The sequence below is a fragment of the Mirounga leonina genome, unplaced genomic scaffold (assembly GCF_011800145.1).
Source record: "Mirounga leonina isolate KUSES-001 unplaced genomic scaffold, KU_Mleo_1.0 Mir_170, whole genome shotgun sequence".
In the NCBI taxonomy this organism is placed as follows: domain Eukaryota; kingdom Metazoa; phylum Chordata; class Mammalia; order Carnivora; family Phocidae; genus Mirounga; species Mirounga leonina.
The window spans coordinates 32,291,933-32,306,534 of record NW_023270433.1 but is presented as its reverse complement, the minus strand read 5'-3'; the positions used below and the strand labels follow the sequence as shown (position 1 = coordinate 32,306,534).

At 49.1% G+C, this 14,602-nt stretch overlaps 1 protein-coding gene across 2 annotated transcripts in view; it reads right to left on the bottom strand.

The window, feature by feature from the left end:
• Positions 1-2,752: 2,752 nt before the first annotated feature.
• Positions 2,753-14,602, bottom strand: part of TRIM14 (tripartite motif containing 14) — a 34,649-nt gene continuing 22,799 nt past the window's right edge. The window contains exons 3-6 of one of the 2 annotated variants that reach the window (XM_035016229.1): positions 13,630-13,863; positions 10,204-10,366; positions 8,317-8,409; positions 2,753-5,247 (exon numbers count right to left, since the gene is read on the bottom strand). In XM_035016229.1, coding sequence (XP_034872120.1) covers positions 4,712-5,247; positions 8,317-8,409; positions 10,204-10,366; positions 13,630-13,863 — 1,026 coding nt within the window. In that variant the 3' untranslated portion in view covers positions 2,753-4,711. The remainder of the gene's footprint in view (positions 5,248-8,316; positions 8,410-10,203; positions 10,367-13,629; positions 13,864-14,602) is intronic. The other variant, XM_035016230.1, reaches the window with a different exon arrangement.

Sequence of the window (14,602 nt, the reverse complement as noted above, 5' to 3'; positions counted from 1 at the left end):
GCGCCTTGTTTCAAAGTATGTACTTGAGTCTCTCTTCAGATGCATAGAATTATTTAGCCTTTGAAGTTTCTTTACTTGTGAGTGTAGAGCCTCCCTCCCCTGTGGATCCCAAAGCAGTTTTTGCAGAGGCACGGATTTTTTTTTTTTTTTTTTTAAGATTTATGTCAGAGCGAGCGGAGTGGGAGGGGCAGAGGGCGAGAGAAAATCTCAAGCAGACACTGTGCTGAGCGCAGAGCCCGATGCGGGGCTCAATCCCGCGACCGTGAGATGATGACCTGAGTAGAAATCAAGAGTCAGATGCTTAGCCAACTCGGCCATCCAGGTGCCCTGAGGCACTGATATTTGTAAGTTTCGGGGTGGGGTGGGGAGGGAATCCTGGGCTGTACTCATGTGTAAGAGAGAATGCGTCAAATTGATGTGCTGAGAATTGAAGTGTGATTGAAAAGGATCACCGGCATATGACATGGGTGGGTAGTCAGTGTGCCCATAGCCAGTAGCAGCGGGCTACCTCGTGCTGCACTTGGCCGACCTGAGGGTGGAAGGATTGACAGCCCAGCGTACCTTTAGTCCACTATGGTTGGGAAGCTCAGGTATAGAGGACATCCTTGGCCACCTGCCAGGTGGGAGGTGCACAGACGGGTACCGTTGGAGAGTTCCTGGCCTGTGGGGTGCAGGCACCTCTACGAACTGTACCCCACATGTGTGAATCGCTGCGATGTTTATTCTAAAGGTCATGGAGCCATGGATGGGAATCCTGGGATTAGGGATAGGAGAGGAGGCCTGGCCAGGGAAGGCCCCATGGTGGCACTTGAGTTCAGCCTTGTAGGTTGAGAAGTGACAGAGGGAGGAATCTTGGGATTTGAGGCACAGGCTTGGGAGGTGCCAGAGTGTCCAAGGACATGCAGGTGATGGTTTGGCAGGGAGTGGCTCCATGGGGACGAAGGATTTTGAAGGTGGTCAGAAAGGAAGCAAGGGGGGTGCCTGGGTGACATAGTTGGTTAAGCAGCTGACTCGATTTCGGTTCAGGTCATGATCTTGGGATTGTGAGATTGAGCGCCACGTCAGGCTTTGCGCTCAGTGTGGAGTCTGCTTGAGATCCTCTCTCCCTTTCCCTTTGTCCACCCCCACCTCTGGGCTCGTGCTCTCTCTTTAAAATAAGGAAGTCTTAAAAAAAAAAAAGGGGGGGGGGCGCCTGGGTGGCTCAGTTGGTTAAGCGACTGCCTTCGGCTCAGGTCATGATCCTGGAGTCCCGGGATCGAGTCCCGCATCGGGCTCCCTGCTCGGCAGGGAGTCTGCTTCTCCCTCTGACCCTCCTCCCTCTCATGCTCTCTGTCTCTCATTCTCTCTGTCTCAAATAAATGAATAAAAAAATCTTTAAAAAAAAAAAAAAAAGGGAAGGAAGGAAGCAAGGGCCTAAAAGCCTGCAGAGTTTAGACTTTATTCTATTGGTGGTAGGGAACCATGGAAGGCTTCTGGGGATATGCTGGACTCAGATCTGGCCCCCCACTCTCATGCTTACCCCTAACTTCACCTCACATGCAGCTTGGCTTCTTGGGCAGGCTGTCCCCTCTCCATAGTACAGACTCCTGCCCACCAGGACCAGGCTGTGCAGGCCCACCTGTGCGTATCCTCTGCTAGGCTGACATCACGATCCCCTGCTCCCTGACAAAGTAGAATTGCAGAAACAGAAGAGATCAATAGGCAAGGAAGGGTCCTGGAATCTCTTAAGAACCAGTAAGTGACCACAGATGGCTTCCATGTTGCTAAAGGATGATCACAAAGATGCCAAAAGCTACGCAGTACTGTCTTGGGTAGGAACAGCTAGAAGGTAGTGCCTCTTTGTACGTAGGCAAGCACTCAGTTATAGTCATATGTGGTGAACTCCCCATCACTGGCCCTATTCAACCTGGGACCAGCTGACTGCCACAAGAAATTGTGGAGGGGACGGGAGGTGAGTGAAGTCCTGTCCAGGCCTCAGTGCCGTGTACTTGAAGCAACATGAACTCCCAGTGAAGAACATGGTTACCAGGGATATATTCATATTTATTAAAACAAACCACAGTTTATAAAATTAAGGTCATTTAAAAAATATCTGCAAGCAGTTTGCTGTATTAAGAAATTTCTGTAAGTATAAATCTGAAGGAGAATTAAGTGATTTTTATAGTCACAGACCCCAAGGAAACTCTAGTCCTGTATTGAGACTATCCTGCTACTGCAGGCTGTCTGCTGGGAATGCTGACGGGTGCTCGCATGGTACAGTGCTGTATGGTTTTTAAAGCAAGTTCATAACCACTGGCTCACGTGAGCCTCCCAACACTAGCAGGCAGGGTCATTACCCCCATTTTACAGATGACTCTCCCAGAAGTGAAATGACTAGCCTGAGGTCACATGACTGTGCACCGAAACCACCGTTTTCTGGCCAGCACAGGTCTTGATACAGAGTAGGCATTGGGTCAAAGCCAGTTTTTGTCCTGTATAGTCCAGCTCTGTCTCTGCTATGTGAATTCCAAACTCAAGTTCCTCTCCGGGTGCAGGACCTCATCTCAGCCCAAGGAAAGTTACCCGAAGGCAGACTCAGTAGGCCAAAGTGAAGCATCACAGGCCAAACAGGAGCGAGCAGGCACCAGCCAGAGACCAGCCGTGTTCACCTGAACAGTATGGCCTGGCGGACGTGAGCACGACCCCAACCCCACCACTGGCTCTGTGACCTTGAGCAAGTTACTCATTCTGGATCTCCGTTTTGCCCTGTGTAGAATTGGGGTAACTTTCTACCTCCTAGGGATGATGTCAGGATCAAATGAGTTAATAGTTGTAAAGCATCGGAACAGTGCCTGACAAAACAGGTGCTCTTATTACTTGGCCCTGACTGCCATGGGTCTGGAAATACGTCTTTGTTTGCAGGGAGAAACAGAGATGCAGGGTCAGGCGCATCCATCTTCTGTCGGGGAGGCCCTGTCAGAATTCAGCTCTGGGTCATCCCCAGTAGAATTAATTCCCCTCTTTTCAGGATTCCCGGAGCAGTGTGCTTAGACGCTATGCTCTCTATCCAGCTAGAGTTTTAAGTGACTTGGTTACAACCAAAGGCACTCTAAGGTTCCTTCTGCCTTGATTTCCACTTGTATTACATTGCCCTGTATGAAAGTGGCATTTTTAGGTCAGAAAACTACTAGAAATTGGCGTTTTTATGTACTTCAAATTAATGAATGCCCTGAAACCGTAAGTGGGTTTCAGCTTTGCATCTTCTTCACCCTACCACTGCCCTCTTGCCAACCACCTAAGAAGGTAATTTAACACAGTATGATTTCAAGACCATCTAGGGAATTTGACAAATAATGATGCTAAATCTTCAGACCGGAGGCACAGACCCAGAAAAGAGGCCTTCCCCTTCCTGCTAGAGGAGCTGGCCTGTGAGGTCCTCCTGGTTTGGCCTTTTCTATTTGTCACTTCTTGATGGAGGATGGGGTTCTCTGGGCCGTCCAGACTTTACTCTTAGCTCCTCCTCTTTTAGTTCCAAGACAGTTGGGAAAACTGCCTGTGGTTGCTAAGCAACGGTCGCCCGCTGGTTTCTTCCCAACATCCCTTGAGGAATGAATAAGCAGTAAAATCTCCCACATTGAAAGCTGGGCCTGAAGAGCTGGGACAGGGCAAGTAAAACACTTGCCTTGGGGCTGGGGCATGGCCCAACTTAAAGGAACTTTCTTTTAGGACCTTAGTCTCCCCAAATGTACAGAGAGGTTAGGCTGGGTGATTCATGAGGACTTCTCAGCTCAGCTGTTCTTTGCTTCAATGATAGCCAGCTGCTGGTCACTGGGAGGGAAAGGGACATCCTGACCTTTTCAGGGTGGGGAGGGTACAGGACATAGCTGCCCTTGGAAAGCTTCCAACCTAGCTGGAAAGCAAGGTCCTAGATGTGTGGTTCTCCTAGTGTGGCTTGGGAAGACTTCCTGGGGCAGTTAAGCCAGGGGAAGGCTGAGACAGGCAAAGGCAAAGGTGTCGAAAGCTCTGACTGGAGGGTCTCTGAAAAGAGCAGTAGAAGCTAGATGAGCATAAGGAGTTTGGGGGCAGACTAGAAAAGCCTTGAATGCTAAGGTAAAGTGCCTTTTTTCTCCCTGAGGTCCTTGGGAACCTCTTGGTAGTTCTAAGAGGTTAAATGAGGTTTTAGGCACAGCAATCTGGCTGTACAGAGGAGGATGAGAATGGGAGAGGGTTCAGGCCCCAAGGTGTTACGATGCTCTTGTGGCTGCTCTGAAAAGTGACATGGACAAGCTGAAGTGGAGTGGAGAGGAGGAGGCAGGTCAAAGGGACATTAGGGGGAAAGGGCTGGATGACTCATTCATTCACACATTTATTGTGCGCCTATTAAGTGCCAGGCATTGCTGACTGCTCTATGAGGGAGAGGCCTGAGGCTGAGGCTGACCTATTCTGACACGGTCAGGGTGCTCAGGTTCTCTTGTGGGTGGCACTTGGAAAAAAAGCAGTGTAGTGGCAGGGCGCTGGTGGTGGTGGAGAGGTCCAGTGAGACCCGGTAGAGGACCTGTGTTTAGGGCATGTCTGAAACTAGCCAGAGAGAGGAGCCTTTTCAAAGCACCCGGCAGGACTAGTGGGGGAGAAGACGGGGGTGCTTGGGAGCTGGCAGTAGCCCAGCCACATTGGGTCTGGTGGGGAGACCTGAGCAGTGGGAGGCCTAGGGCGGTCACTCCGGTCTCGGCCCCTAGGGCAGCCGGGAGATGCTGATGGCCCCTTCCCAGAGGCGCAGGGCCGGGTAGAGCGGCTCCTGGAAAGTGGCCCGGAAGGTGTGCAGGTGGCTCATGCCGCCCGACACGTCGTAGAAGGAGAGGACGCCGGCCTCGTAATCCAAGAAGACCCCGAGACGGTCGGGGTCGTCGCGGGGCCGCAGGCGGCTGCGCTGGCCGTCGTGGAAGGCCCAGTACTCGAGGTCGTAGCGCTTGAGGCACCAGGACTGGCGGTTGCAGCCGAGGCGGGCGGCGGCCGAGGCCCCGCAGCGCCGCAGGGACGCGTAGGCCACGCCCACCCACCAGCCGACGCCCGCCTCCTGCACGTCCACTTCCCAGTAGTGGCGGCCGGCGGCGTAGCAGTCGCGACCCAGCACCTGCCACAGCTTGTCAAAGCGCAGCGCGGGCGTGGGTCCCAGGCGGCCCACGAGGCCGCAGCGCACCGTCAGGCGGTCCGCAGAGAGGCGCAGGCGTGCGTGCATCGTGTCCGGCTCCAGGGTGGGCGTGCGCGCATCTACGGGGGGAGGGGCAATGTGGTGGGCGGGGCACACCTGGTGGGCGGGGCCAGCGCGGCGCCCCCGGCACCAGTCGGGGCTCCTGTCCCCGCCCCCCCCCTCACAACTTCACCGTAGGAAACGAGACACCCGGAGTCGCCAGTGGATCAGTGAAACGCCACCCTTTAACCCTGATTGCCTCCGAGGAGGTGGGAGGTGGCAGTGGCACATGGGAAGGAGGGACAATTTCACTGAATTTTGTGCCATGGAATTTGTTGCCAATTTCTAAAAAAATTAAGAAATCCTGTCCCTATTCATGCTTGGGTGTATACCCTTCCAGTTTTTATCTTGACACTTTATACTTTTTATTGGTATCATGCCATACACGCTTTTGGGTAATCTGGTTTTTTAAATTTGTTGATGTATTTATGATATTTTCCCCTAACAAATAATATTCTTTTATCAGAGCGTTTTAATGGTGACCCTAAGATTTTGATGTGTTGGATGTATTATACTTTAACCTGTCCTTCCCTCTTCTCAATATTTAGGCTTTATTTTTTTTATTTTATTCATCTATTTGTCAGAGAGAGAGCACAAGCAGGGGAAGTGGCAGGCAGAGGGAGAAGCAAGCTCCCCGCTGAGCAGAGAAGCCCTAGGTGGGTCTCTACCCCAGGACCCTGGGATCATGACCTGAGCCAAGGGCAAACGCTTAACCAACTGAGCCACCCGGGTGTCCAGTATTTAGGCTTTAAAAAAGCTCTTGAAAACACAAATATAATTACCTCTTTATGCATCTGATTATTGCTTGAGGATACATTCCTAAAAGAGGAAATGCTGGATCAAGATGGGTAATTTTGCTTTTAAGGCCTTTGGTAAATACTGCTAACTTGTATCCCAGAAATGTGGTGCTGACTTAACTCCCAATAATTGTTCTTACTGCATTAAACCACATCTGTAGGCACGAAAACCAAAGTCTAGATGGTAGGGGATGTGGACGTTCTGCTTTAGTCGATACTGTAGAATCGTTTGTGGAGTTTCCTGTAGCAAGGTTTTGCACATCTTTTGTTAAGATTTATTGCTGATTTTTTGAAAATGTCACCGAAAATGTTTTTAAAACTTCATTTTCTAATTGTTTATTGCCAATATATAGAAATGTGTTTTGTATACTGGTACTACATCTAACAGTTGTTCTCAATTCACTTAATAATTCTAATTTATCTTTTGATTATATTAGATTTTCTGTAATCATGTCATCTATGAATAAGGATCTCCCCCCCCATCTCATCCTTATAGCTTTCACTTCTTTTTCTTACCTCAAGGCACTGTACAGGACATCCAGAAATGTGGTTATGGTAGGCATCCTTTTCTCCCACTTCTGGGTAAATACTCAACAGAAAGGCATGCATATGTGCATCAAAAAGACATGCACAGGGATGTTCATAGCAACATCATTCACTACAGGCCAAACCGGAAACAAAACCCAAAATGTCTTTCAATAGTACAATGTGTGCTACATTCATACAATGGAATACTATATACAGCAGTGAAAACAAACTACTTCTACACACAATAATATGGATAAATCTCCCAAATATTATGTTAAGTGACAGAAGCAAGACACAAAAAAGTACAATCTGAATGATCTAGTCATATAAAGGCCAAAGACAGGCAAAACTAATCTACAGTGTCAGAAATCGGGAGAGCAGTTACCCTTGGGGGAGTAGTGAATAGGCTGCATGAGGAAGGCTTTTGGGGAGCTGGAAATTTCCATTTCTTGGTCTGAAGGAGGTTATAGACTGTATTCACTTTTAAAAAATGATTGGGGCACCTGAGTGGCTCAGTTGGTTAAGCCTCCAACTCTTGGTTTTGGCTCAGTTCATGATCTCAGGGTCGTGAGATCAAGCCCTACACTGGGCTCTATGCTTGGCACAGAGTCTGCTGGAGATTCCCTCCCTTTTCCTCTCCCTTCCCCTCTGCTGCTCCCCCTCCCCACCTCTGCTCTCACTCTCTAAAAAGATAAAATCTTTAAAAAAATGATTGAGCAGCACCCCTTTGATTTTGTACTTTTATGTATTTTATATTTCAAAGTTTACTTTAAAAGGCACATGCCCAGTAATTCCACTTTGAAAAATTACTCTTAAAAAATGAGCTAAGGTATATACCATTCACTTATTAATTCAGCAAATATGTACAAGAATGGACATTTATTGCAGCATTGTTTACAGAAATGAAAATGTAAAGCAGCCTAAATGCCCAGCATTATGAGATTGGTTAAATGTGGCCTATTCAATCAATGGAATACCATGCATCCTTTAAAAATAATGATAATATTTAAATCTATTGAAATAAATTGTTCAAGGTATACCGTTAAATAAAAAATTTACAGAATATGTGATCCCACTTTAAAAAATCTGTATACATATATGTTTTTAAAATGTCTGAAAGAATGTATGCCAAAATATTAATAGCATTTTTCTTTGGGGTCGTTTTTTTAATATATCTTTTTTTTTAAATCTAATTTCTAATTTTCTGTAAGAAGCATCCATTACCTGTGTAATTTTTTCAGGGAACAAAGATTTTCACAATGTATCACTAAATGAAAACACAGGTTACAAAACAGCATGTATAGTATGATACCATGTTTGTAAAAAATATATATATTAAATATATCCTTGTATGTATAGAGAAACCAAAGAAAGCTAACAGGGCAAACAATAATAGTAGTTATCTATGGGAAAGTGATTTTCTTTAAAAAATTTTTGTTTTTGTTCCCTAGTTTTTCTACAATGAACATGTATTATTTCTGTATTTAAGATTTTTTATTATTATTACTTTTAGGTAATAATCTCTACACCCAACATGAGGCTCAACTCACGACCCTGAGATCAAGAGTCGCATGCTCTATCAGCTGAGCCAGCCAGGTGCTCCTTATTTCTGTTATTTAAAAACTAGCAATAAAGGTTGAAAAAACCCAAGTTGGGTGTGTTAAGAAAAAAGGGCGTGACCTCCATTTCTGTGACCTCCCCCCCGCTTACCCATGCACCCGGCCCTCTCCACCCTCCCTTTGCTCCCCGCTCCCTGGGGCTTACATTTTAAGAAGAGTGATCGCTCTGGTGAGGGGCTTGTTTTCAAAAGGGAAACTAGCTTGGTGCTCGTGGAGCCCGAGAGCTGGCAGTTCGTGTCTGTAACAGATTGTGAGAAATGAGTGCCTGGTGCTCATGCAAGCACAGCAAATTACAAAACGTACTAAAAATACTACAAAACTGGAGATTCGCATTCTCTCTCCCCCAGAGGCGCATGCAAATTTAAGCAGTAAATGCAAATTCAGGAATTCGAGACAGACAGGAATACTCTAGGACAATACTCGGGGCTAAGGAGAAGTGTAGTTCGGAGGGTGGGAAGTGAATTCAGGCCAGTGTGAGTGAGCCCCGAACCCGGGGACAGGACAGCAGGCTCAAGGAGGACCGGGAGAGTCAACGATGTATTCAACAGTCAAGCATGGGGGCAACTGCCTGGCAGACATACAAATTCCGGGATAAAATGGAAATTGAGAAATTAGGTCATCAGAAAACGTCCTGTCCAGGTCTCATTCCAGTGCGAGGGGTTGAAGGGAAACCCAAGCCATGGTCCCTGTCTTCCACAGCTCCATCAAGTAAAAGAGGTGAGAAGTGGGCTCACCTGAGCTACCCGCCAAGGCACGGAGTGCTCCAGGTCACAGAGGAGAGAGAGGAATCAGGGCAGACATCATGGAGGACGAAGCGCCTCAGCTAGCCCTTGAAGGACAGGGAAGATTTGGACATCCAGAGAAAAGGATGGGAGGCTTTCCCAGCCGGAGGGTCTGGGCGGGAGCACAGGCATTAAGGGCAGGTGGTCGCAGTGGCACCTAAACTGGGGAGCCATGGAAGGTGTCTGCGAGAAGGCAGACCCGAGCAGGACTTTCAGAGCTCTCTGTGGTGGGGAGTGGATGGGGCAGGGTGAGCGTGGAGGCAGAGGTCCCGCTCGGAGGCTCAGGCCTGAAGTGGGGCAGGCCGGCCGGCAGAGGGGCCGGGGGAGGAACTGCTGCAGTGGCGGACGAGCCAGGGCCTGTTTCCTGGGAGCGGCCTGGAGTCGAGCAGTAGCGGACTGCGGGGAAGATGCACGTCCCCTTCTCAGAGATGCCGTCCCCACGTCCCCGTAAAAAATCCAGCTCCTCCTCCTGGTCACCCTGAATTCTCACCCTGCTGTACTTTTCTCCAGAGCACTTACTGCTGACACACTCAGTTACTGTCTGTCTCGCTCCCAGAGCACGGAGCCCCACGAAGGCAAGACCTTTGTTTTTGTACGCTGCCGTGCCTAACAGTGAAGAGGGGCTCAGTAAACGTTCTGGAGGAATCATTAAGAGCGGAGATGAATGAAGGAAGAAAGGTTTCTGAGCGCCTGCTTTGTGCTAGGCCCTGCAGGGACCTCGGAGCAGGACTCAAAGTGGTTCTTACCCTTTGGGCATTTACGACAGGCAGGGGGAGGCTCTGGTGTCCAGCTCAGGGACAGCCCCAGGCCGGAGATGCAGCAGGGCGAGAAGGGGGAGAGAAGCAGTGGCCAGCAGAGCCGGCCCCGGGTGGTGTGGAAAGGCTTCCCAGGTGAGCACCGCTGGGCTGGCCCCGCAGGGATGGTGGAACTTGGCCAAACAGAGAGAGAGGAGGAGGGGAGTTGGCTATTCCAGCTGGGAGCCCAGAGCAGGCAAAGATAAGGTGCAGCAGAATCCTGGGAGCAACTTAGGAGTTAGAAGCAGAGCAGGATGGTTGCAAGAGGCAGGACAGGGTCTCAGAAGAGGAAGGAGGTGAAGTCTGCAGGGTGGGTAGGGCCTAGGCCCAGGAGTCCTCCACCACCCAGCCATGGGCCTTTGTGTGGAAGAGACAGGAGTTAGGTCTTCGCAGTCGCCTCTGGGTTAAAGGGTACTAGGGAATTAAGAACACAAGGATGGTCACGCAGCAGCTTACTCTCCTTCAGGCGAACGTCCAGTGGCGTCCGTAACATGCTCTGCATGGCGTCCACGAGGCCCTTAAAGAAGCTCTTGACGGGCTCGAACGAGAGGGGCTCGGGGTAGCACAGTTCTCCCAGGCTCATCTGCTGCTGCATCTCCTGCTCCGTGGCCCTGTACTCCTGCGAGGGTGTGCGGGGGGTCAGGGTGGCTCTGGGAGCAGCGGATGCTGTCCCAGGCTCCACCGCCGCACCCTGGGACAAACCCGGGCCAGCAAGGGTGGCCCCCACCCCGGCCCCGGAAACAGCTCCCGGAAACAGCTCTGGTGAGACTGCACTGTTGACTTCTCCCTCCCTCCCTTCCTTCCATGTTCCTGGAGCTCTACTCAAGGCATGAGGGGCAGAGGAAGGAAGGAGGTTGGCTGACTGCACCCGCCCTTAAGTTGCTCACCACCTTGCAAGGGGCCCTGAAACTTTCCAGACACTGCCACAGGGCTCTGCCTGACGTACAGGGGGATGAAAGGAACGACGGGCCAGTTTTCCTGGGGAAAGAGCCCTCTGGGCACGTCCAAAGGAGGGAGCAGGAAAACCACGTTCCAGGAGGGAAGTCAAAGACCCTGGAAATTCAGCTGGAATGCCGACTGAGGGCATGTGCCCCCCACCGTGAGGACCTGTCCTGTTTACAGCCTGGACCTCACCCTTTAAATAGCCTTCCTGGGTTAAGTGTGGCTTTGCTAAGTAGCAGCTAGAAAACTCACTCTCCCAGCCTCCTTTGCACCGAGGTGCAGGCATGTGACCAGGCTCCTCCAATCCGAGGCTTGGGTGTGGGAGTGCTGGTGAGGCAGTGACAGCTGCTCGCAGTCTCGGGGGCAGCAGGGAGGTCTCAGTAAATGTTCATAATAGAATAAGGAATGAACTTGAGCACACCTGTTTCTGACCTTTGCCAACTCAGGGAACAGCTCCCTCGCCACCCATATTTCAAGCCAGAAGCTGGGCATCATCTTGGATTCCCCCTACTTCCACTCACCAATCCTGCTGCATCTCAAACCTGCCTGCCTCTCCTCACCCTGATGCCTGTCCGCTGGCCCTGGCCTCTGCAGTCCATCATCCTCCCTGTCACTAAAGTGACCTTCCAAAAGCATTACGCCGACCAGGTCGTTCCCCAATTCAAAACACTCCCCTGGCTCCCAAATCTTTACAGGACAGTCTAAACCCATGGCCAGGACCATATGGCCCTCCGGATCCAGCTGCATCTCCCAACAACCCCTCCTCCCTTGTACCCCTGCCCTGCCTCCAGCCAGGCTAAACCCTAGCGGTTCTCCAGCCTGCCAGGCCCTCATGTGCACATGATTCCTTTCTGCCTGGGATGTCCTCTTTGCTCTGTCCCTCTGTATATCCCTGGTGAGCTCCTCATGCTCCCACACCCAGCTCCATGGGCACCTCCCCTTAGAAGTCTTTTCTGACCCACACCCGCCATGCAGAACTGGACACTTCATAGACATACTTTTGCTGGCTCGCTTGGGCTGCGTTGTAAATAACTATTTCTGAGCATGTCTCCTCACCCTGAAGCTCTTAATGTCAAACAGGGGCCTGGCACAAGCAACTTGCTCAGTATATATTTGAAGAATACATGAGTGAGCAAATTGAAAGGAGGAATGATGGGGCACCTGGGTGGCTCAGTCGTTAAGCGTCTGCCTTTGGCTCAGGTCATGATCCCAGAGTCCTGGGATCGAGCCCCGCATCCCTCTCTTGCTGTGTCTCTCTCTGTCAAATAAATAAATCTTTTTTTTTTTTTTAAGATTTTATTTATTTGTCAGAGAGAGAGAGAGAGCACAAGCAGGGGGAGCGGGAGAGGGAGAAGCAGGCTCTCTGCCGAGCAGGGAGCCCGATGTGGGACTCGATCCCAGGACCCTGGGATCATGACCTGAGCTGAAGGCAGACACTTAACCGACTGAGCCACCCAGGTGTCCCTAAAATCTTTAAAAAAGAAAAAAAAAAAAAGAAAAAGGGAGGAATGATGAATGATGAATATCAGTAGCTCTGGCACCAGAGAATAAAGAAAAAAGATGATAAAGCCCTGAAACTGAATCTATGATACAAGAAAAACATTCTTCTCCATGGAAGCATCCCTTTGTATTAGATATCCCTACCAAGTACCATTATTTTTAAAGAAACAAACAAATGTACCCCTCTGTGCACCTTGCCCCTCTCAAAGTATAATATCCAATGTGCCTAGGAAAGCACCTCACCCAGAATTGTTACGTGTATTCTTTTGTTAGCTAACAATGAGACACACAGGCTGAACTAAGGCCACATACACGCACAAGCCTAGAAATGTTTGCCGTGGACTGGCTTAACTCGTTTGGTACTGCCTGATTTATTTGTCGGTCTTATTTTCCAGTCAAAGGCTAATCTGTGATTAGACTCAGTGACACCTTTATTTAGTTGTCCCACAAGCCTGTAAAGCATCTTACAAAGGTTATCTAACAGAGCAAAGTTTTCCTCTACGGCGAGAAAACGTAAGCCAAGAGAACACCAGGGTAAGAAAGTAAGCTGGAAGCCAGAGTGAGAGGAGGAACAAAGTGTATGCCGCCAAGTCCCTGCCAAGCCATTTGAAACCTATGTAGCTCTGAGGTTGCCAGAAGCCAGGGCGAAGAAGGAAATGGGAGGGTTATGTGAGTAGGAAAGCCATCCCAGTGCACAGGGGGCCGAGCAGGAGGATCAGCACAAGAGGGGAGTTTCTCCCGTGGTTCCTTGGGAACAGGAACACCACTCTCAACAACATGTGTTCACTAATATAGCAATGAATCACAGGGGCTATTTCCTAGATGCTCCCTCAGTATAAGGTAATAGCCTCCAACAGAGCCCAGTGGCCAAAGAGTACCATCCTTCTCTCCCCTTTGAGCAAAGTGTGAGTCACTTTGCTCAAAGTGTGAACTCGGTAGCTGGAAGGACCCCTGCCTTTCCAGGAGGGGGTCTCGAGTAAGAGTGCGCAGGCAGAGGGCCGGGGAGCCGTGCTGGTGGCTCTGGAGTCAGGCCGACCTGGGTTCTGATCACAGCTCTGCAGCCTATTAGCTTTGTGACCTCGGACGAGTCACTTCACCCTCCCTGGGCCTCAACTGCTCATTCATAAAATGGCGTGAGAACATCCACTTTGCAGAGTTTTAGTAAATATGAGAGCATCAAGTGCTTGGAACATAGAGCCCCCCCCCGCCCAAAATGGCGGCTGTTCATTTTATGTCGTTAGTCTAAGATGTATATACTCTTGCTAACAATGCCTATTTCCTTACCACTTGTGTGGGGGCAAGAAAGCCTGCATGCTGACAAGGCAATTCTCAGTGCATAAACCCTGTGTTCAATGCCACAGTAACTGAAATGAAATGCCGGGGGCGGGTGGGGGGGGTGGAGAGCAGGGGTCCGCTGTGAGGGCAGGAGTCCAGCATTACCTGCAGCAGCAATATGGGATCGGGCTCCTGGCTGATACTCCAGACCCTGCTGGAGAGACTGTGCATGCCATCTATTTGCTCTTTGCAAGATTCGATTTGCTCCCTGTACGCCTGGAGGGTTAGCTGTGTGTTTTTATCAATGAATTTCTTGGCCAGCGTTTCCTCTTCATCAAGTAGTATTCTGAGTTCAGTGAATTTTCCCGTCAGCCAGGTTTTACTTGACTCTGCATGAGCCTGAAAAGAAACCAGTTGCAGATGATATCACTACCAACGAGGAAATCCGGAATAATCAACATGAAACAAATTATTACAACCTCTAAAAAGTGAGCTCAGGAAGGTGGCCGGGCAAGTGTAAGATCAGCTTGTAAAAATTCCAGCTTTCCCAAGTACCACCTATAACCAACTGGAAAATGCATGGAGAAATATAGTGGGAAAAAAATAGCAAGATACCAAAAAATAAACCTAACAAAAATTGTAATGAACTACATAAAGAAAAGCATAAAACTGCACTAAAAAGACATTAAAAAAAAAAAACACCAAACCTCTGAATGTGTAGAAGAAAAGACCATATTCCTGGCTAGAAAGATTCATTATAGTCTACAAAGTCATTGCAATCCCAGTCTTAACATGTGGATTAAACAAATGGTAAATTATGATGGCAGAGAATAAGCACAAGAAAAGCCAAAAACTTCTTTTAAAAAGATCAATGAAGGATGAGCTGCCTTATTAAATATGAAAACAAACCGTAAAGCTACACGATTTAAAACCCTGTGGCTTAGGCTTAGACAACGATCAAGAGCCAAAAGAGTTCAGAAATGAACTGTGTGTGTGTGTGTGTGTGTGTGTGTGAGAGAGAGAGAGAGAGAGAGAGAGAATGGTGGCACTTCAAATTACTGGGAGGAAAGAGTGAACTATTCCATAAATGGTATTGGTACAACATGCAATTAACCATGTATTTGAAAAAATATTTTGT